This window comes from Corticium candelabrum, chromosome 16 (assembly GCF_963422355.1).
Source record: "Corticium candelabrum chromosome 16, ooCorCand1.1, whole genome shotgun sequence".
Classification (NCBI taxonomy): Eukaryota; Metazoa; Porifera; class Homoscleromorpha; order Homosclerophorida; family Plakinidae; genus Corticium; species Corticium candelabrum.
The window spans coordinates 233,025-253,684 of record NC_085100.1 but is presented as its reverse complement, the minus strand read 5'-3'; the positions used below and the strand labels follow the sequence as shown (position 1 = coordinate 253,684).

Below are 20,660 nucleotides of genomic sequence, written 5' to 3'. Positions count from 1 at the left end.
CATCATGAATTGTTATGTTACTTGTACATTTCATTATTGTTGGTGTGAATGGTGACCACCTTTCCAGGTATGTTTTGCTTTCTGTATACTGTAAACAGACAATTTCTAATGCCTGCATACATTTTAACATGCAAATGTCGTTAGTGAGATTATGTCCACAAGAAAGCAAAAACACGATAATTGCTGCTACAAGTACTACATTTGTATTCAATGGCTCTATCGTTATTGAATAAACGGAGTGCAAGCAATAATATATTACTAGTCTATAGGAAATTAATTAGCCCCGGAATCCTTGCACGAGGCTGCGCATTCACATTCACTGCATGTGCTAGCCTAGGTCATGAAGCGGCGGGACGCAGAGCAAATAACTCAGGCCAAGGTGGTTCTGTTGCCTTCATTTGTTCTAATGGCAAGGATATCTCATTCTGATTGTAGAGGGTTCGTTTGAATGGCGACCGTTCATCAGTTGCAATTGCAAGTGAAGGCAAAGCCGCGGGTCTCTACAGACCACCAACTGCCGACGAACTCAACCATCTGAAAGAAGCGGAAACTTTGTTTAAATCAAATTTATTTCGCATGCAGGTACTTCTGCAATCAAGATTAATTAGATACTGTATAGGTGGAATGCAGTGTACAAGACGCACAGACGTCTGGACAGACAGACGACACACACACGACACACACACACACACACACACACACACACACACACACACACACACAACACACACACACACACACACACACAAACACACGTACACACACACGTACACACACGCACGCACGCACACACACACACACACACACACACACACACACGTACACACACACACACACACGCACACACACGTACACACACACACACACACACACACACACACACACACACACACACGCACACACACACACACATGCGTGCTGACCAGATGCATGCAGACAGCTAGATTAGCAAGTTGTTGTTGAAATTTATATTGCAGATAACTGAATTGTTGGCTGAAACTGGAATCAAAGAAAAACGGGTGAAGTTAATAGAACCAGTGATTCACAGCATTCGAGATGTGATTACCAACATTCCTGTGCTACACGATATTGAAGTCAGTAACAATTAGCTTCTCATGCATACAGCTAATTAATGAAACAATGAATGAACAATTGATAATGTTGCATACAACTATAAAGTAGTACTAATTACTCGAATGTTGTGAGAACTGCGAATATAGTTGCAGACATCTACTTTCATTGCTGGTAAGATTCTGACGTAGATGAAAGAATTTGGGCTGCATGCTGCTTTGCAGACTGTTTCCAATTATTAGTACAGTCAGACCTCATTATTTTGATCCTCATGCTGATAATCCGACACCCTCACTTTCTGACAAACGTGAAACCGATTTACATGGTCACTGTGTACAGTATTTGCTACTGATAATATCCGACACTTGTGTTAGTCTGACAGAAACCAATGGGACGAATTTAAGGTGGTCAGAATAATGAGGTCTGACTGTATGCATAGTAGGCAGGTTTAGAAATGAAAGCAGCAGTGTTGTTATTGGAGAGTGATTAATACTAAACAAATGACATTGTATTTCCCAGCAGTACAGTACTTATTACATTGAATATGATGCTGTATTAGTATTATTGAAATTGCTATTTCAGTTGTCTGATGCGCCATCAAATTTGATGTTTGATGGAGATGTTCACATTCCTTTGATGTGGAAGAGTTTAGTTCTAAAGGGGAGTATGTCTTTGTCTCCTCCAAGCAGTGTTCGTGTCATTGGCAGCTTTCTTCTGAGAACACAGTGCAAACCAAATATTAATGTTGACTTGGCTGTTGAGATTCCACGGACGTGTGTTCATGAGAAGGATTATATGAATCACTTGTATTTTGCTAAAAGAGCTGTTTACTTGGGATACTTGGCATCACATTTGCAGCAGCGTTCAGAAGTGGTTCGTAGTGCAAGTTATGTGATTGTGGACGGAGACAGACTAAGGCCAGTGCTGCAACTTGAACTGGCAGGTCAGACAATATATGATATATGTAAACCTATGCTTAGATAGTTACTGCACTACATTCTACACGTTAGTGTTTGGCTTATTCAATAACATAGCCCTAATTTGTGCCACATGGATTAAACATCTCATTTCTACCAATTTTAAATAACATCTATTATTTAGGCTGTAGAATAGCAAACAAGTTGTAATATATTAAGAGTTGCGCATGCGTTTTTATTGAGTCATTCAAGTAGTCTAGTGTGGTCTGTTGCCGGTACTGTACTCAGTGCTGCTGTAGGAATACTTGCTATTGAATCTTGTGTACTTTGCATTCTTTTGATAATATATTCTGGTTACGTTTACACGTCTCCACTCTGCTACGCGTGTATGAAACACAAGTACAGTTTGGTTTATAGTTATAAAACAATTTGATAACTGATTTGTCATTTGTGTAACAGGAAAGGTTGGGAAAGTATGTAACATTCGAATTTGGCCAGCACTTTCAGATGGTGTGTTTAAACTTAACAAACTTGGCCCTACTAGAAACAATGTCAGACCAGGAAAGTTTTGTTTAACAGAACATTCATTTGGAAATGGTAAGTATCTGTGAATTATGACTAAGAGTTTTGTACACTTACTTTCTAATTGTTGTAGGATGGATGCCTGCAACTCCTCACTATAATTCTTCTGTTTTGATGGACATGTCATTTGATAGACATCTGAGGTTGCTGTATGAAGCGTGTTCGGATTGCCTGGCAATGAGAGATGCTATTTTGTTGCTGAAAGTTTGGATGCAGCAGAGAGGACTTAGTCAGGCATGAGGCTTTACTACAGTTATTAAATGATATTTATGCCAGTCTGTTGTACTGACGTTGTGTGGTTATGCATAAAATGATAGTTTATCTAGTTGTATTATATCTGTTTATGATTCCATTGTGAAGTGTTTACACTCTGGTTGCTTGGTTGCCTGCTGGTCTGTTTGGTGTGTGTGTATCTTCTATGTCTGTCCTGTCTATATATTTAATTGTCTTTGTCTCCTCATGGCCTGTCTTGCTGTCAGACAAAGGCAAGCAACTACGTAGGCTTAGCAGCAGCGTACTTCACATTGTCTGTGGGTCGATTTGGCTGTCAACATGCATTTCCAATGATCTTAAACCACACATTAGTATATATCACTATAGAAAGCAGTGAGTACTTGGAGAAAAACTGCGATGTGAATGTTTCTTCTGTTTAGGGCTTGAGTGGTTTTTCTGGATTTATTGTCTCTATGCTAACTGCCCATCTGCTGAGATGCAAGAAACTAAATCATCTCATGAGCAGCTACCAGATCTTAAGAGTAGTCATGAAGTTTTTAGCATCAACAGACTGGTCAGTAAGTGGAATATCAATGGTAGACACTGCAGAAAACGATAAACTGGTGACATCTAATCAACATCCCATATTCATGAAAACATGTACCGATAACTAACTGACACTTTCTTATGTAGCCTTTATTGGATGATTTTCAACAAGTTTTTGAAGTTGTGTTTGTTGACACGTCTGGCTTTTTAAATTTGTGTAGTGGTCTAACGAAACTCACTTATTACAATGTGAGATCGAATGTTATGTAAATTCTTGTACTACAAGAGGAACTAACGTTAGTGTTTAAAGGTTCGAAATGAGGCTCAGGTGGCTCTTCAACTTCTTGATAGTTCGGCTGTTGATGGATTTGAGGCATTGTTTATGATGCAAGTGAAGTTTTCAATGAAATTTGAGCAGCTATTTTAGTGAGGATGCTATTTGTAGTTTCTTTGTGTACATATGTAGAGTGCTTGCTCAAGTGCTTACTTCGATCTCAGTTGCTGTGTTCATGAGTGTGTGTGTGTGTGTGTGTGTGTGTGTGTGTGTGTGTGCCATGTTTTTTGTGTGTGCATGTGTTTCCCTGTGATTCATTTGTTGTTTGACTGTGTTTGCTGCTTACTTAATTAATGTTTATTTTGTGTACAGTGTTCCTGTCTCAGCTTTTCTTTCATTGGGTAAATCAGAAGACACACTAAGCTTTGTCATTGATTACGGAGGAGATTGGTTGAATGCTGCCATTCGATATATTAGTTCCTTGTTAGTAAAGGGCTTGAGCAACAGAATTGAGTTATTGGCGTGCAAACTCCATGTTCCCACACAAGTAAACATTATAAAAATATTAGAAATATTGTACGTAAAAATTGTTAATATCTGTTGGACTGCAAGTCGTGATGTAGTCAGTATTTTGCTATGTTTGTGCAGTGGTCTGTGACAGAGAAATGTCCTGCTGATACAAGTGGTTTTGTCACCTTTGGTCTTGTTCTCAATTCAGACCATGCATTTTCACTGTTAGACAAAGGACCAGCTGCTGATGATCAGAAGGTAAAAAGGCATACCTTAATAAAATATTTGATGAGACATATTTTTAGGAGAAACATTTGATGAGACATATTTTAAGTTAAGGAATACCATTATTTGTGGTAAATCAACCTTTAGCTTATGATGATCCAAAACATTATTTACTGTTGACTGTGCCTTTATATGTAGTAGTAGTTATTATCTTATTAATTAAACAACAAACCAATTTTTTGTTTTTGGTTGCGTGCCTTTATGGCTTATTTATTTTTGTTTTTTTTAATGCTGATTGATGGTTTGTGCATTATGCTGGTTTATAGGCTGGGGATTTTCGTTTGTTTTGGGGAAAGAAAGCAGAGCTGCGACGTTTTCAAGATGGCTCTATAACTGAAGCAGTCATTTGGCCATGTGATAGTCAGGCAGAGAAACGACTTATCTGCAGTCGTATTGTCAAGTACCTCTTAGAAAAGTAAGCAAGCAGACACATCTTCTACCAAAACATCTCTTTTTGATGTGCACTTTGCAGATATGCGAGCATTGACTCATTGACTGTCATGTATGTGGCAGATCAACTGGACTGTCTCCTCGTGCCTCACAGATCTTCATTCGAACATTCTCAAAAAGGCACCGGTGAGGAAAAGAGTGTCAGTGTTCTCAAGGCATATGAGTCTCTGACAAAGGATATGAGGAGACTGACAGACCTTCCACTAGGCATTCATTCTATACAAGGAACAAGTCCAGCGTTTAGAGAGACAGAAGTAAGTCTAAAACCATGACAGATATACATGTAAGACATATTTGGGTGTACTGTCATGTACTGTAGGTGTTTCCTCCAATTCCATGTGGTTTTTTCGGACATGGAGTTGGGCTAAGTGAGAGAACCTTGTCATTGGGAAAAGTGATGGTTCCTGCTCAGAGTAGAAACAAGGGAATTCCTTCTTGGATGCAACCATTGAAAGGCAGGAGTTGATTGTTGAATGTTTACTTTTCCATTTGAATGGCTATCTCTGTGTTTTCTTGCACATTGTCTCAAATTAAAGTCTAATTAAATGTTTGTCCCAGTGATGACTTTTCTCACTTAATGCTTTTCAGTTGTCTGCCACTTGGAAGGAAGTGGCAAATGGCCAGATGATATTACAGCCTTGCAGAAAATCAAAACTGCTTTTTACCTCAAATTAGCTGAATTGCTGCAGAAAAAGTGCCGACTGACTGCGATTCCAACAGAACAGTGTGCTTTTGTTAGGAAGGTAAATTTCCAAGTCTTTTGACCATGTGTTCTAGTGTGCAATGACATTCAATTTGTTGCTAGCTTGGTTATGTCTTCCAGCTGTGTGTGGCAACTGATCGCGAAACTTTGCTGTTGAGGAGTATAATACCTTCCTTGTCAGGTTTGACAAGAGAAGAAAGAGTTGCTCAAGCCGAGAAGCTTGAGTTGGAAAATGTCCATTTGCCCTTATTGACAAGCACTCTCAGAGGATTGGAGATGCAGCATCCTTCATTTAGTCTAACCGCTCGGTTGGCTAAACGTTGGATTTCGTCTCAACTCTTGGCACAAGATATTAGTGATGAATGTGTAGAACTGCTGGTGGCTTATCTCTATCTTTCTCCATCTCCTTATCAGGCACCTGGGTATTGTAAGCACACACAACTGATGTAATAATGACAGTCCGAAAACTTACTAAATATTGCGACTTATTGGATGAATTGATGGATAGATGTAACAGGCAGAGTTGCAGTCAGACAGTTAAGTTGGTAATAAAGAATAGGAAATGTGCACAGACAGACAGACAAACAACAATGAGGTGGCTTAATACAAGGACAGATCTACTGCATTTCTCCAAATAATTCTCTAAATATTTATATTTTTGGGTGTCACTCAGTAGGGGAATTAATCAAGAGAGGGAATTGCTTGAGAGAGAGACTTACTGTTTTATAGTTCATAAATTGGCAAATGCTGAATAAACTAACTGTTTTAGCATTGTTAGTTGGGTATATGAATTTATGAACAGCTGAGTATTCTAGTAAATTAACAAACTATGTAAAGGTGATAGCAAACTGATGTGTACATACTTAACACCTAATGTTTTTATATGCCTCTTGAATATCTTCAAATGACACAATGTACAGACAGACAGTTTTAGCAAATTTATTGATGTGAAATGTGTTTGTCCATTAGATCTTCTTTGTGTGGTTTTCAACGATTTCTATCTTTGTTATGTCATCATGACTGGACAAGTAATGCACTCATGGTCAACCTCAACAGTGAATTCACAAGTGCATAGTCATGCAGTCATCATGTGTGGTTTTGTCAATATTTGCATTTTGCAGATGAGGATTATCAGGCAATATCTGCTGTGTTTTCATCTCAACGTTCTCATTTGCCTGCAATGTTTATTTCGACTCCAAGAAACAAGGAGAAGTCAATATGGACACAAGACGGTCCGTCAGTTAAGGTTGTACCATCAACACCTTACCATTTGTGTCTTCTGATCGTTTCTTGTAACTACAGATTTTGACGAGGCTTGTTATTCTTGCCAAAGAGTCTCTAGATTTCCTGGAGAAGCAACTTACGGACTGTGCAAACATTGAAGTTGACTTTAAGGTGTACGACGGTGTACTGTCTATTTAACTGAATGAATAGTGAGCATACTTTCTGTGTTTAGACGATATTTCGACCTTCATTAGAAGACTATGATGTTGTCATTTGGTTAAAGAGTGAATTTCTCCCTCGTATTGGATGTTCTGTGGATGAAGTAAATGGAACGAGTTCCAAGAGTAAATCAGGTCTTGCACAGAAAGATTGCCTTCCAGTAACAGGCTTCAACCCAGCCACAAGCTACCTGATGGACCTGAAGGTGTGCATGGTTTGTGACACAATTGCATGTCTGACATACACTGCAACTTTGCTTCCTGATGGTTGGGTTTGCTTCTGTGTCAGTATGACAACTACATGTCAGATGAACTGGCTATTTGAGCCTTTAAATATCACACTTCAGTAGTATTTCTCCTCATTGAGCTGTCAACCTGTTTTGCTACTTATCTGTGTGTCGGTGTGTCCGTCTCTTTCTAACATTTGATCGTTCATTTGAAGAAGTTTATGTTTCTTATCATTTCAATTTTAGAATGAGTATGAAGATGTGGCCTTGTTCTTCCATGATGTATATGGAGGCCAGTTTATAGCTGTTGTATGGAAACCATCAACCTTACAGCAAGAACCTTTCAAGGTGAGTGTGAATGTGTACATCTAAACCTTTTCTTCACTTTTTTTTAAAAAGTAAGAATGCCAACGAGCAGCAGCTGTTGTGCTAGAAACCTGAATTGACACGACAGAATAGGCTATTCAGTAAAATTGCACTATGCAAGTACATTTCCTTGACTTTGTCAATGCTCTGGAGGTCATTGCATTGCAGGAAAGCTAGAAAACCAAATTTCTGTGAAGCAAATGCTAATCAAGAAAATACTGCATTTGATGTACTCACAGAGACCATAGAGCCTTTAAAGCGAGGGCAAGAATAGTCCAACACATGCTTCTTTTTCAATAAAATTAACATGCAATTGCACAATCATGTGAAAATTGGGTCAGCGATATGCTGATGAACTGCAGCTGGTAATGACAACCACTGTTATGTGACACTGTTTGTGTGTTTGTGTGTAGTTGGGTTGTGCTGGTGGACGAGTGCCAATCAAAAAGTGTGGCAAGAAGGTTAGCTGATAGTTTTTGGCTGATTACAGGTACATTAGTTTGTAAGTCACTCTTTATGTTCATTGATGAAACAAGAAGCAACAGATGAAGACACTCACATCACTTAATACAGACGCAATCATTGAAGACTTCCGAATAATGGGAAAAGGTTTAGTTTGTTCTGTAGATGTATTAAAAAGTAAAACTGCAATGGTCAGTACAGTACCATTATAACACAACCATCGACTATACACATGTGCTGTCAGTCTATTACGTACTGTCTATATGAGCAAGCTGTGGCTAGTACTAGATGACTGTCTGTTCTACCGCCGTTGTTGTGTGCTGATATAGAGAACTGTACAGACAAGACAATTAATAGAGAATTTAAACTGGTAATACTTCACAGCAAACCATTGTTTCCTCTTATGAATGCATCTCCATACTTTTGTTTCAACTAAAGAACACAACAACAATGTCAACTAAACAAGTACAATGTATATGATCAATATTAAGATTTGGATTGTTCAGTTCAGACTCCAAATCACTAAATGCCTTCATGTAGGTTGACACAATGATTCTAGAAATGTGAATGACCTGCTAAATGCAGAACAAATGCACTGAAGTTGCATGTGCCTTTACAGGCATTAATACCTATACAAACACAACATCCAGCAATGTGGTGTTATGTGAAGTATTGCACTGCGTATCTGAGGAAATCTTTGTATATTATGGATACCATGAGTTTCACTATCACACACCTAGTTCATGCAGATGGCATCCCTTAGCTGTTTCTGCTGTGGGCATGCGCATGTGTGGACAACTGGATTAAATAAGTGGTAATTACACAGGCTAAACACGAAAGCTGTGTATAAAGCACAGCACAGTCAACAAAAATAGGAGTACAGAAGAACACTGAATTCTTGTTTAGTTGATCAGAATATGACGCCCACAGCTGACAGCCCATTGGCATTTTGTAATTAATTAATTAATAGTTAATTAATTAATATGTAGAAAAGTGACTAACCTGTCCATTAACGTATTCTTCAGTCTGTTCTAATGCAATGTTCATGTAGCCATCAAGACACGTCAATATGCCTTAGAACACAACAGACCGTTTGTTAGCAGTTTATCACAAATTTTAGGAGAAAATAACGTCTAACCTCTATAATCAACACCCGAGTTGAGTTTGACAACTACAGGTCTGCCTATTATTTGCTTGAGAAAGTCACTGGGAGTCTGCTTGCGGCTCATGGTGCGAATAAGCATGCGCAAAGATGATACGGGTACTGTAGAAGGCTAAGCTTTGCTAACGCGCGCATGTTTCCATTTAGTTCTCGAATAATTTCATTGCAAGAAATCGGTAACAAGGAACAGGACACAGTGTGGTGACGTAGTTGGAGGCCAGTCTGAACCGGTATAAAGCAAGTTTGATTAGAGTCTGTTGTAGCAGCTGCTTGAAAACCCTCTTGCTTTTTAATTAAAATACACATTTTCTAATGTCTCAAATTCATCTCTGACTTTTTGTAACATACACTTTACTATCTGTCAATAAATTAATCTATTGTTCATTTCAAAACCACAGTAGACTACTGCTGTTCACTGCTGATATCGTCTCACAATGTAGTTAGCACATCTAGTGCCATCATGTGGCCTTCATGCCCAAATCTGTAAACATAGTGGAATGATATTTTGGATGGTACTATGAGAGATATGTACATGTACCTTCACTAGTCCATCCCAGCTGCAAGAAGACAAAGCTGTACCATCAGGAGACATACGAACACAGCTCACTGGTCCTTCATGACCAAGGAGAACAGAGACGTGTTCACCCTTTAGTACAAAAGTGCGACAATAATCAGACATATGAACTTCTAGACAAGAAATGATAGGCAAACAGACTAACAGACAGGCAGACAGACTGGCTAATATGTAGCTAGACTTGCACACATAAATGCGTGCATGCACGCACGCACACACGCACGCACACACGCGCGCACACACACACACACACACACACATTCATGCACACATTCATTCATTTGCATGATACACAGATGAATGATTATATGGATTGAAACATTTAGAAACGTGCAAACATGAATTCATGTGGATAGAGTCCGCATGACTTGAGATTGACAAATAGCACCTTCAAAGTGTCCCAAGCTCGTATAATATTGTCACTATATCCACAGAATATCAAGCGTCCTACACAACCACATTTGCAACAGACAACAGCAGCAAAGGCAGATGGACAGCTGACCACTCAAAGAGAAATCAACAGAATTAGCAGGAAAGAGAACACTAGGTTTCGTGTAACAAGCTAGTTGCTCATCAGCTCGCAAATCAAACAGCCGACACTACAGACAGCAGAGTAAACCATAGACTAGAATCCAACAGACAGTATATGTTATATGACTCACAGTTCCATCATCAGATGCCGTCCCAACAGTATCACCAGAAGGATGGAATCTGAATGGAAAAAAAACATCCAGTCTATCTGCATATCAGTTGATGACTGTTGTCTTTTACCTGACACAGTTGATATCTGCCTCATGACCCTCAAATATCAGACTACATTTTCCCATTCTTGTATCCCAAATCCGAACCGTGCAGTCACAGCTCTGGCACATACTAGTTTAATACTATGGAGTGTTTAGTGTTTACTGTACATGTGGCTTGCAGTCTACATATTAGCTAAAGTTAAAACTAATGAACTGCATTACAGATTACAAACTATTGGTACGTGTTGTGCATGCTATTTCAGTATTTTAGTTGCTGATATCTTAAATTTCAATCTAGTCAAACAAAATGAGAAAGACATTTTCTCTGCATTCTATCAACTACTAAAACTCTAACAAAAACAATTTAATAAATGTCAATAGCTGCTCCTCCCATGGCTAAATAAAAGATCACTGATAACAACTATTGTTTGTAGTTTCTTAATTGATTTGCACAGTACAGTGTGCAAAGTAGCTAACACAACTATGACTTACTCCTGAAGCAAAAGTACGAGAATTAAGAGATGGGCAAACGGTAGCACTGTAATGTCCAATATGGCAATCAGGTATTGTGCCATTAATAATTGATAAAGATAAATAACCTCAAAACCTCAGCCACGTGACCTTCAAATGTCTGCAGCAATTCACCAGTTTCAACATCCCACAGACAACATGTGGTGTCACCGCTTGCTGTTAGAAGCTGCAAAGAGCAACAGAGAATTAGCAGTCTTTGAAATTTGCCACAAAGAACTGTTCAGCTAACCTCTTGGTCTGATCCTACAAAACAACAAGCTGCAACAAACTTAGTGTGCATGGCAACGGGATATTTTCTCGGAGACTGAGAATAAATTTCCTGATAGACTGTACATTTATTGTCAAGTCCACTGAAACACAATCCTCAAGATGTTCACAGACTATACAAAACTATGACAAAAGGACCAGGTAATTACGTTTATAACAAAGTAATTAACTGACTAACCACTCGTAGTAATTAAACTGGTCGACAAGACCATATACAATTGAAATGAAATTTTTTAGTTAATCTGATGTTTGTTGTGGATAAAATCTGTTCCCACTGAATTGCTAATTAATGCAGGAAGCAGACCCGCCACTAAAATTCTTACCTCTGCTTATCTCTTAATGTCAGTCTCAAATTCGTAACTCACAACACGTGCTGATAGGTAATCCTGTACTAATATAAGATTATACAGGTTGTATTATGTTTTATTATGCAACTCTGTTGGTGTGACACGACGTTCGTTTCCCATATGAGGCGAAATTCCCCCTAAGAGGGAAATGACCAGCTGAACTCTCAAACCTACAACATGGTAGGTAATAGTCTGGACTGATTCCATCTGCCTGCTATCTGCATGATTGTTAATTTATTTACTCACTTCAGTAATGACAAAATAAGTCACACCCTAATCTATTGCGTTAATTCCTACGGTTACCCTAGCTAAATCTCACCCGCATGCTATTGAGTTCTGTGAAGGTCCAAATGCACAAGCAACAACCCACGTTGATGGAGATGAAATCTCAACATCCTGCAATAACCATCATTGCACTCCATCACTGTAGAGTCGCCTCTAAATCACCAGAAGCGTTCACCTTCGTGAATGAGAAAGCATCCCAAACAATGATTTGTCCATCTTGTGCTGATGAGACTAAATGTCGCTTGTCTGTTGACCAGTCAGAGCAGAGAACTTTGCTTTGATGGCCCTTCAGCGAACGGCGTACTTTCATGTTAACAGACACGCTGGACAGTTTGTCTGATGTTGCTTTCACTGACAAAAAGGCAACATTTGAGTCCCAATAGAAAACCTTATAGCAAAATTTAAAATTTTACATTCATGATCACGATTTGATTTTTTCTGTTTTTCCAACTTCTTTCTCAACTCTTCTATTTCCTCATAAGGTGAGAGACTTGCTTGCTTGTCGGCCATTTGATTGCGCATGCGTAGTAACGACTACCGACACGTTTTCGTGATGGTTTGTCGTCATGTTTTTGTCTGATTCCGGATACTGATAGATGTTTGTGTTTAGTTACAGTGTATCTGGTTGGTATGTCTGGTCTTGTTTGCGGGCTCACCGTCTGATGCAGCAGAGAATGACGCTCATCTTCTTTCCTCTAAGGAAATTCTCAATCTCTTTATTGTACAGGGTAAAGATGTTACTGTACAATACAAGATTTACAACACCGGTGCAAGGTAGGGTTGCTGAATGGGTTGTTCCCTACCCCTGGTGGGTAGGGACAATCTGTTGTGCCTCGAGCTGCAGACCTTCATGCGCGCTTTTTAGTTCTGCTTTGTTTGTGACTTTGACCGACGACTCTTTCCCTGCCGATAAGTTTGAGTTTGTGAGGGGACAACACGCTGTTCGGTGGGACAGAATATCACCCGGAAGCAATGTAAGCCACGTGATTATTGTGAGACCTTTGGAGGCTGGAAATTTCAACTTCAGTATGGCAAGAGTTGCATACAAACCAGCAGAAGGCAGGGAGGAGAAAGTTAGACTTTATGTTTGTTTTCTCTGACACTCTGCTGTGTATACTGTGTGTGGTAGGTAAGCTTCACCAGCTCTCCTGGGGTTGGAATGGTAGTGACGGGCCAAGCATTTAATCGTGAACATTCTCCGCACATTCTTGATTGGGCAGCATTTGCTGTGATGGCAGCGCCAACAATTGTTATACCGTTTCTAATTTGGCTTAGTAGTTATTCTCGTTACAACGGTAAGATGAAGAAAGCTTGATCTCGACTGTAAGTTTAGGCCTCGAATGTGAGATTTCATGACTCAAATGATCACGTGATGAAACAGTGAATAAATCATGTCACGTGACGGTAACTCACGTGATGGTTAAGTCTTCCGTGCTTGTGTTGGTTTCGCGATTGTACAGCTCGTTTTCGTGGATGTCTGGTGTTAGAAGAGTTCTCATTACGCGACAGGTTTCTGTCAAAGCACTAGATATTATGCGGGGCCCCATATTAGGTTGTGAAAGTTTGGATATTGATCTTATTGATTCTGACGAACCTCCCAGCCGTGACGTGTTGTTGAAGCGTGTAGCTGGCAAACATGGAATATATTGTTTGTTGACGGATAGAATTGACAAAGAACTATTAGATAGAGCAGGAAAACAGTTGAAAGTTGTCAGCACAATGTCTGTAGGCTATGACCATGTGGACGTGCAGGCATGTAAGGAGAGAGGAGTGGTAGTGGGGAACACCCCCGGAGTTCTAACAGACGCCACTGCAGATCTGACTGTTGCTTTACTGCTGGCAACGTCCAGAAGGCTCTTAGAAGGAGTGGAAGCTGTGAAGGATGGCTCATGGGGACCGTGGCAACCATTGTGGATGTGTGGAAGTGGCCTGAGAGGAAGTACAGTAGGTATTGTAGGTCTGGGACGGATTGGCCAGGCAGTAGCAGAAAGAATAAGGCCGTTTGGTGTGTCCACCATTCTGTACACAGGAAGGACAGCTAAACAAGAAGCCAAGAAACTCGGAGCACAATTTGTCACTTTTCATGAACTGCTGGCAAAATCTGATTTTGTATTAGCTTGTTGTGCTCTCACTGAGAAGACAAGAGAGACATTCAATGCCAATGCCTTTCATTTAATGAAGCCTTCCGCTGTTTTTGTAAACACCAGCAGAGGTGGGGTTGTCAATCAGGATCATTTATATGATGCATTGAGTAATGGTCAGATTAGAGCAGCTGGACTGGATGTGACCACTCCTGAACCTTTGCCAACAGACCATCCACTTCTTAGTCTGAAGAACTGTGTGATCTTGCCACACATCGGTAGTGCTGAGATGCAGACTAGGGAAGAGATGGCAATGTTAGCAGCAAGGAATCTAATCGCAGGAGTGACAGATAACAACATGCCGAGTCCAGTCCATTTGTAATACACAGTAATCAACAACTTCTAGCTCTCTACATGTGAAGTCTGATAATACGGGGAATCAATGACAATTAATTTGTTCATCAACTGGTTTGTAATTCATACAAGCATCATCCTATTATAGATGTGAATTCATAATGTGTATCCATGACTGTTGACCCTATTCTTTCTTCAAAGTAATGATTTGCCCACCAGAAAATGTCTGCTTTGGTGACAGAACATACCGAGAGGCTACATGACCTGCTTCCACACAAATCATTTTTGTATACTATAATAATTTAAAACAATTAACAGCTGTATAAACATTTGATGTACTCATGTAGGTCCACAACAAGGCAATTAACCTCATCATCTCCAAAATCTGACATTGCTCGAGCTTTCTCTTCCCATGGGTTCCACACAACTGGAAAGATCAACATTGATTAATCTAAACATTAGTGTGTTTCCTAATTGCATTGTTGTGCCTGTGTCTGGTAAATTGCGTTTTGTTACAACAAATGTGTATCCACCAGCTCCATGAGTGATGTGATGCACAGAAGATGTTGCTTCATACATACTGCATAGAGACGTAATAAATAGACAAAAGTTGTAGAAATAGCAGACATAACATCACTTGTCAGTCTCTGCAGCAACTGAAATCAAATCTCGACTTTCTGTTTTACGATCTTTGTGTACCTTCACACCAGCAACACACACACTATATTAATTAATTAATTAAATCATCAGACTGCTGTACGTAAGCAACATAATCAATCTTTGAATTTTGATAACTATGCTTTGCTAACTTCATTCATTTAGTTAAAGCACCTTGTCGGTGTACATACAACCCTTTAGCCCATCAACAGTTGTCTTCCTGATGTCTGGCAGGCGGAAATAAGTGTGAAGTAAAATTGTAAAGTCAAATTGGTGATCTCCTAGATAAACATCAAAGCAGAGCATGTGCAGAAATGTACAGCCACTTCAGTATCTATACAGACAGATGGATAACCTGTGTTTGTGACATCTAGATTGGTTTCTAGTTGATGATCACCAACACTTACAGTGTATCTCACTTTGAACCTTTAGACACAGTAATAGTTTCTTCTTTGTTTATGAATTGCGTGCTCGAGAATTGTGTGTACATCAACTAACTTGTAGTTCCATATTGCCCTTGTCTGTTCACTGTCTTCAAGTTCAAACACTGCAACTGAATTTCCACTTCCCTGGTTAATTAAACATTCACTCTTGCATTCTTCAACATAATTAACCATGCACACGTGCAGACCTGCACTGGAGTTTGCACAAGATTCCAAGTTGATGTTCTCGCAAACCCATGCTGCGGCCCCAACTCCCAAGGTCCAAAATTAGCTAAAGAGTATCAGCATGTCAAAGCATTACTCAAATGTTAGACTATTGAGACAGAAAAATTAATCTTACGAAAAACTAAAGGTATTCCTCCACGAATTGCTTTCTTTCCATCGAACACAGCGTTGCGGCTGCAATTAAACAGATAAGACCATACTATTTCTAGATATAGAGTCTACTCTGCTACGTAGACTGCTAGACACACCTTACAAATGTCATTTCTTCTCCATCCACTTTCCAAGACGTCAGCGTAGCACCTGCCGTCTCAACAAGATTAAATTACTATTGTAAATGTTTAATGCTAGACGCGGTTACCGTGTGGGTGAACTTCAGCTCGGTTTTCCACATCCCCACAGACGACGACCACAGCCATATCTTACTTCCGGCTTGATCACGCCCAACTCTAATCTCTAATCCGGGTGCTCAACAGTTGCCATTTGCCAATCTTGCTTTGCCCTACTGGTACTACAACAAATAGTAGGTACTGTAGGTATCTACAGTTAAAGAGATCAATATAGTAACTGTAAATTGATGATTAGTGATGTAGATCTAGGCCTAGTGGTGGTCACAACGTTTTTAGTAGGAAATCGATCTGTATATGTCGGTCTTCGCTGGTCTACTTTTCTGTCCTTTTTGTGTGTTCATTAATTCATTAATTGTACTTTGTGTGTGTGTGTGTGTGTGTGTGTGTGTGTGTGTGTGTGTGTGTGTGTGTGTGTGTGTGTGTGTGTGTGTGTGTGTGTGTGTGTGCTGTAGTAACGTATCTCTAACAAATTGTGTACATAGACTAAGATAGATAATGACAAATAGTGAATTCTGAACAACTGACATTCCATAACAGATTTACTGATTAAAGACAATGTAACAAACGGGTAGTGATAGCTAACATAAGTGACAGAAGACAAACAAGTTTGATCACATCAATGAGTATTTGTCTAGAACCTAGTAATGGGTTACTTCAGCTTGCATTTTTCAGCTGCGCTGTCACTCTTCAGTCTGGGTCTCTCTCTGCAGGCAGTGTTGTCGTATTTTGTCTTGGTAGTGTTGGCAAATATCTGTTTCACATGGACATGCATTTATGTCGAGTCCATCAGGTTCTGCTGCCAGTCGAGTCATGTGAAGAATGCATCGGTCACAAAGTGGTTTTATGGTGGCGGCATCTGTGGAATTTACTACCATATCACAGGCGATAGAGTCAAAGGCAAAACGACTACTGCAGCTTGGTTGAGAAAGACATCGGTGGACTCGAGCTTCGCACTTACTGTCAGCACCAACTCCTGTTGGGTAGAGAGTGCTATCTGGAACTGGACAGTGCTTTAGGAACGTTGATCGTGGCAACGAACAGGTTGCTACATTATTGCCACAATTACATGAAACCATCTGTTTAGCTGTTGGGTGAGAAAGTAGCCTGCTGTGAGCAAGGAGACATGCTAATGTGCAATTTGGTAAAATGTTGCTTGGATCAGAAGGGAACAAAATATGGTAACATGATCCTGGTCCTCTGGTGAAGTCATCAAATAGTTTTTGGCATTCTGCATCTTTGCTACAGGCCGTTCTTATGTCAGAGCACAATGGCAAAAGTCCACAAACTTGGTTGAATACACTTTGTGCTCTCTTGCAGTTTAGTGATGAGCAGGTACAGCCAAACATGTCAACTCCATGGGAATGACTTTTCAACTCATCTAGATCAGGAGTACATCCGGAACAGTCGACAAGAGTCGTTTGTCCTGACTGTGCATGTGTTGTGATGGCATAACAATTTGAACCAATAGTCACTTTTTTGAATAATAGTCTACAAGAAGAGTTTTGCAAGCAGCGTTGAGCATGGACTTCACAGTAATCACCACTAATCTGTTGACCACTGCCTACAATAGTACAGAACATATACAAGTTTTTGAATGGAGCAGAGCAGACAGAACCAAGACTACTGCAGTCACATTGTAGCAAGTCCTTTCCCACTGGATGCGATATGAGTTCTACGTGTCTGACCAGGCAGCTTGGAAAGCATATAGGATCATCTCCATCTCCTGTGTGGTAAAGTACATTCTTGCAATCATCACCATGAAGGAAATTATCAAGCAGCTGATTGCACTCAGTGTTGGCTTGGCATTTGCTTATTGCAAGAGCACACAAAGGTGGTGATGATGGTGATGACGTGTCAGGCATTGTAGCAGAACAAGAACTGTCTTGGCTGCCTGGTGTGGAAGCTGGTATGTTACAGTGCTTGAAGAAATTTTGTTTTGTTGAACAACAGGATTGGTCCAATTTGTTACACTTACACTTTAACAAGTCATGTGCTTTTACATTGAATACGCGTTCTCCATGAGCTTTGCATTCATTTGAGCAAGTGGCAGCCGTGTCTTCATTGGCATATAAAACATTATTGCATGGTGTACCATGCAGGAAGTTGTTGAAGATTGTGTTGCAAATGGGATCTAATTTGCATTCTGCTCGTTCATGGGCACAATCCTTTAGACAGAAGCGTTGGAAATTTTCTCGAGGACGTTTGCATGCCTCACCCAACATGTTGCATTTACAATCGGTGACCAGTGACCTTGCTTCAGGAATTTTGCGAAGTGCTTTTTCTAAAGCAATGCATTCGTCAGTGCAAATTGGTTCTGGTTGTCCTTCAGTGTGAAACAGAACACTTCGACAAGCTGTACCACTGTAGAAGGCAGTGTACGCTTTTGAGCAGATTTCATTTGCAATGCAAACATTCAGTGCTAAACCACAGTCATTGATTTGTTCTAATTTGCTAGATATTGCTCCATCTCCAATCAGGTCTGTGTAATCCTCAGGACAGGTATTGCAGTATTTGTTGAAATTATTACGTTGTGCTGAGCAAAGTTGACCTACAGAACCACAGTTACAATACAGCATTGGTTTAGCCTTTGGCTGTTTTCTTAGCTCTCGCTCTTTTTCAATACAAGAGGAAGAGCAGATTGGTTTTGTGCTATTACTTCCCTCTGTGTGTGTTAGGACGTTTTTACATTCATTTCCAAATAGATAGGCTCGCAACACCCGATTACATTCGGGGTCTTCTACACATCCAGCACTTGCAGTTGCACAATCCGGTATCTGGGGCGTTGGACTTTGGCAGTATTTGTCCATATTCTTTCGAAGACTTGCGAAGCAGTCACTAGTGTCAGAACCACAGTCACATGACTTCAAATCTTTACCATAAGGATTCCTAAAAAGCTTTTCGCTTTTCTCCTTACACGTCGATGGACAAACAGGAGGTGGACCATCACCAATATAAACTAGAGAGTGATGACACTCACCAAAGAACTGGTCCATGGCTACACCGCACTGTTCATCACAGATACATCTCGCTAATGCTTTGCTGCACAGAGTTGAGGATGTTGAGGTGACGGCATCTGATGATGATGACTTTGCATTAGCACAGAATGGATTGGCTGGCAAGGTGCCCTCATCTCCACCTCGTTTCAGAGATCTTAGACGACCGTCAACGCAAAATTTGTCGTAGTTTTCATACCGTTTGATGCAGACTTCTCCCAAGTCAGCACAATCACACGAGAACAAATCATCTGCATGTGGTAACATTGCTAATGAATCAAACTTTTCCACGCAAGCATCAGAGCAACTGGGCTCGCTACTATATCCTTGATGAACTCGCCGACATTCGGTACCGTAATAAAACTCCAAGTAGGCTTTCCTACAGCATGAGTCTAACAGACAATGGGCTATTGCAACTGAACAATTTTTCTTGGGAGGAGGACTGTGATGACCATTGTAAGAAACAAAACAGCTGATATCGCTACATTTCCCATCACTGCAGTTTCTCTCGCCGTGTCTGCGAGTGCAAGCTTTCTTGAGATAGTGACGCTGATTTTCACAGTTCTTGTCTCCCCCGCAGCTACACGTTGCCAGTGCTTCACCTTGCGAATGACCAAGAAGGTTATCCAACGCGTTTGCACATTTCTCGTGACAATGCTTGCGGTGACCGTGATGTATTGCTCGTCGACAAGCACTAGTAAAATCGTCAAGCAGCTTTTTACATTCGTTGTCGCTTTCACAAATTGCTTTACTAGCATCACATGTTGGTCGATCTGCACATGAATGATCGTGTGGTGCCACTGGCGATAGCAACGCCAACAAACAGAAGAAAGAAGAAAAGAGAACGAGACAGTGAGAGAACGCCATGTTCACTCTACATGCGCGCTAGATGAATGGGCTCTTTGTGATTCTCAACGTGGAAATGTTTATCTACAATGTGTGAACACACCTGATCTTTATCTTCACGTTTTGCATAATTTTACAACAATGATACTGAAGTGTTTGTTGTGGTGAGATGAGTACCTAAACCCCCGCAAACAATAGGGATCTTTACGTATACATGACGTGTTACCTCGATAATTTGCTCCAACATTTGCTAGAAATTTGCTGCGACATAGCCACAATTGTCTAAGTGCATGAGTATAATGCACAAGTGCTCGTGATCATGGGTACACGCAGTGTACTGCAGTGACATATACGGAGGGTGATCGAGATTACTGAGCTGCTGTGTGATGAGCCTACTAGACGGTTGACCAGCATGGCTTTTTCTAGTGCTCTAGAATACTATCTACGCCAATTTGTAACAAAAGATTCTAGCATTGCAAACTAGTAGTTAATTGTATACTTTGCGATCAACTCCGCAGTTTTTCTCTGTAATTACGCTTATATTCCCTGGCTTGTCATTGGATTTGGCGATATTTCATATTCTAATCTATAGTATAACTTGGTGTTTTCATGGTATTCGATCTCGATCAAGATTAGCCCTAATTAGCTATCACACGTCACAACGTTAGCGTCCGACAACGAAGTCATGCGGCGGCTAGTCATTTTACACTTAACCCGTGTCCGCGACGCAACCGTCGCCTGGTGCAAACGTAAACAA

At 40.3% G+C, this 20,660-nt stretch overlaps 7 protein-coding genes across 8 annotated transcripts; 3 read left to right on the top strand and 4 right to left on the bottom strand.

Annotated features, from left to right (window-relative positions):
- The first annotated feature begins 313 nt into the window (after positions 1 to 313).
- Positions 314 to 8,260, top strand: LOC134191896 (nucleolar protein 6-like). Of its 2 annotated transcripts, none has more exons than XM_062660534.1 (23): positions 314 to 379; positions 436 to 582; positions 978 to 1,094; positions 1,654 to 2,014; positions 2,448 to 2,585; positions 2,644 to 2,804; positions 3,224 to 3,406; positions 3,477 to 3,578; positions 3,640 to 3,755; positions 3,976 to 4,150; positions 4,252 to 4,371; positions 4,665 to 4,813; positions 4,871 to 5,102; positions 5,168 to 5,303; positions 5,437 to 5,591; positions 5,654 to 5,973; positions 6,521 to 6,618; positions 6,673 to 6,797; positions 6,854 to 6,946; positions 7,008 to 7,199; positions 7,467 to 7,568; positions 8,000 to 8,047; positions 8,123 to 8,260. In XM_062660534.1, exons 1-23 carry the CDS (start codon positions 341 to 343, stop codon positions 8,258 to 8,260), a joined length of 3,447 nt encoding a protein of 1,148 aa, XP_062516518.1. In that variant the 5' UTR covers positions 314 to 340. The 2 variants fall into 2 exon arrangements, with proteins under 2 accessions (XP_062516518.1, XP_062516517.1); XM_062660533.1 differs by having other exon boundaries at positions 7,008 to 7,208.
- Positions 8,184 to 9,293, bottom strand: LOC134192264 (U6 snRNA-associated Sm-like protein LSm6). Its single transcript, XM_062660985.1, has 4 exons — positions 9,187 to 9,293; positions 9,051 to 9,121; positions 8,438 to 8,480; positions 8,184 to 8,381 (listed from the first exon to the last, which is right to left on the bottom strand). Exons 1-4 carry the CDS (start codon positions 9,290 to 9,292, stop codon positions 8,350 to 8,352), a joined length of 252 nt encoding a protein of 83 aa, XP_062516969.1. The 5' UTR covers position 9,293; the 3' UTR covers positions 8,184 to 8,349.
- A 199-nt stretch (positions 9,294 to 9,492) lies between these two features.
- On the bottom strand, positions 9,493 to 12,483 carry LOC134191718 (guanine nucleotide-binding protein subunit beta-5-like). Its single transcript, XM_062660330.1, has 12 exons — positions 12,371 to 12,483; positions 12,133 to 12,308; positions 11,992 to 12,068; positions 11,288 to 11,408; positions 11,127 to 11,224; positions 11,020 to 11,065; positions 10,556 to 10,647; positions 10,447 to 10,495; positions 10,287 to 10,383; positions 10,173 to 10,231; positions 9,749 to 9,856; positions 9,493 to 9,691 (listed from the first exon to the last, which is right to left on the bottom strand). The coding sequence occupies exons 1-12, from the start codon at positions 12,477 to 12,479 to the stop codon at positions 9,680 to 9,682; spliced, it is 1,044 nt and encodes a 347-aa protein (XP_062516314.1). The 5' UTR covers positions 12,480 to 12,483; the 3' UTR covers positions 9,493 to 9,679.
- On the top strand, positions 12,455 to 13,381 carry LOC134191720 (translocon-associated protein subunit beta-like). The gene is made up of 4 exons (XM_062660332.1): positions 12,455 to 12,513; positions 12,568 to 12,731; positions 12,823 to 13,030; positions 13,087 to 13,381. Exons 1-4 carry the CDS (start codon positions 12,478 to 12,480, stop codon positions 13,270 to 13,272), a joined length of 594 nt encoding a protein of 197 aa, XP_062516316.1. The 5' UTR covers positions 12,455 to 12,477; the 3' UTR covers positions 13,273 to 13,381.
- On the top strand, positions 13,374 to 14,420 carry LOC134191717 (glyoxylate reductase/hydroxypyruvate reductase-like). The gene has a single exon (XM_062660329.1). The coding sequence runs from the start codon at positions 13,374 to 13,376 to the stop codon at positions 14,418 to 14,420; it is 1,047 nt and encodes a 348-aa protein (XP_062516313.1).
- Positions 14,421 to 14,545: 125 nt separating this feature from the next.
- LOC134191719 (uncharacterized) lies at positions 14,546 to 16,442 on the bottom strand. The gene is made up of 11 exons (XM_062660331.1): positions 16,076 to 16,442; positions 15,966 to 16,017; positions 15,833 to 15,891; positions 15,681 to 15,763; positions 15,548 to 15,618; positions 15,405 to 15,475; positions 15,224 to 15,330; positions 15,030 to 15,091; positions 14,881 to 14,972; positions 14,761 to 14,819; positions 14,546 to 14,684 (listed from the first exon to the last, which is right to left on the bottom strand). The coding sequence occupies exons 1-11, from the start codon at positions 16,131 to 16,133 to the stop codon at positions 14,577 to 14,579; spliced, it is 822 nt and encodes a 273-aa protein (XP_062516315.1). The 5' UTR covers positions 16,134 to 16,442; the 3' UTR covers positions 14,546 to 14,576.
- A 111-nt stretch (positions 16,443 to 16,553) lies between these two features.
- Positions 16,554 to 19,940, bottom strand: LOC134192057 (uncharacterized). Its single transcript, XM_062660734.1, has one exon. It carries the CDS (start codon positions 19,922 to 19,924, stop codon positions 16,745 to 16,747), a length of 3,180 nt encoding a protein of 1,059 aa, XP_062516718.1. The 5' UTR covers positions 19,925 to 19,940; the 3' UTR covers positions 16,554 to 16,744.
- Positions 19,941 to 20,660: the final 720 nt, after the last annotated feature.

Bases quoted from the DNA above. Each gene is read 5' to 3' on its own strand.
- LOC134192057 (XM_062660734.1), bottom strand. From the start codon at position 19,924: ATGGCGTTCTCTCACTGTCTCGTTCTCTTTTCTTCTTTCTTCTGTTTG.
- LOC134191720 (XM_062660332.1), top strand. From the start codon at position 12,478: ATGCGTAGTAACGACTACCGACACGTTTTCGTGATG. The intron at 12,514-12,567 runs GTTTGTCGTCAT...GTTTGTGTTTAG, and splicing joins ACCGACACGTTTTCGTGATG to TTACAGTGTATCTGGTTGGT. The intron at 13,031-13,086 runs GTTAGACTTTAT...TGTGTGTGGTAG, and splicing joins CAGAAGGCAGGGAGGAGAAA to GTAAGCTTCACCAGCTCTCC.
- LOC134191719 (XM_062660331.1), bottom strand. From the start codon at position 16,133: ATGGCTGTGGTCGTCGTCTGTGGGGATGTGGAAAACCGAGCTGAAGTT. The intron at 15,092-15,223 runs GTGCTTTAACTA...GCTGGTGTGAAG, and splicing joins GTTGTATGTACACCGACAAG to GTACACAAAGATCGTAAAAC. The intron at 14,820-14,880 runs GCACAACAATGC...TGATCTTTCCAG, and splicing joins ACGCAATTTACCAGACACAG to TTGTGTGGAACCCATGGGAA.
- LOC134191718 (XM_062660330.1), bottom strand. From the start codon at position 12,479: ATGCGCAATCAAATGGCCGACAAGCAAGCAAGTCTCTCACCTTATGAG. The intron at 10,496-10,555 runs GTAAAAGACAAC...TTTTCCATTCAG, and splicing joins GCAGATATCAACTGTGTCAG to ATTCCATCCTTCTGGTGATA. The intron at 9,857-10,172 runs GTGCTATTTGTC...TTTGTACTAAAG, and splicing joins GAGCTTGGGACACTTTGAAG to GGTGAACACGTCTCTGTTCT.
- LOC134192264 (XM_062660985.1), bottom strand. From the start codon at position 9,292: ATGCTTATTCGCACCATGAGCCGCAAGCAGACTCCCAGTGACTTTCTC. The intron at 9,122-9,186 runs GTTAGACGTTAT...TTGTGTTCTAAG, and splicing joins CTCGGGTGTTGATTATAGAG to GCATATTGACGTGTCTTGAT. The intron at 8,481-9,050 runs GTTAGTCACTTT...TGTGTTCTTTAG, and splicing joins AAGAATACGTTAATGGACAG to TTGAAACAAAAGTATGGAGA.
- LOC134191717 (XM_062660329.1), top strand. From the start codon at position 13,374: ATGGTTAAGTCTTCCGTGCTTGTGTTGGTTTCGCGATTGTACAGCTCG.
- LOC134191896 (XM_062660533.1), top strand. From the start codon at position 341: ATGAAGCGGCGGGACGCAGAGCAAATAACTCAGGCCAAG. The intron at 3,756-3,975 runs GTGAGGATGCTA...TTTTGTGTACAG, and splicing joins AAATTTGAGCAGCTATTTTA to TGTTCCTGTCTCAGCTTTTC. The intron at 4,372-4,664 runs GTAAAAAGGCAT...GCTGGTTTATAG, and splicing joins CAGCTGCTGATGATCAGAAG to GCTGGGGATTTTCGTTTGTT.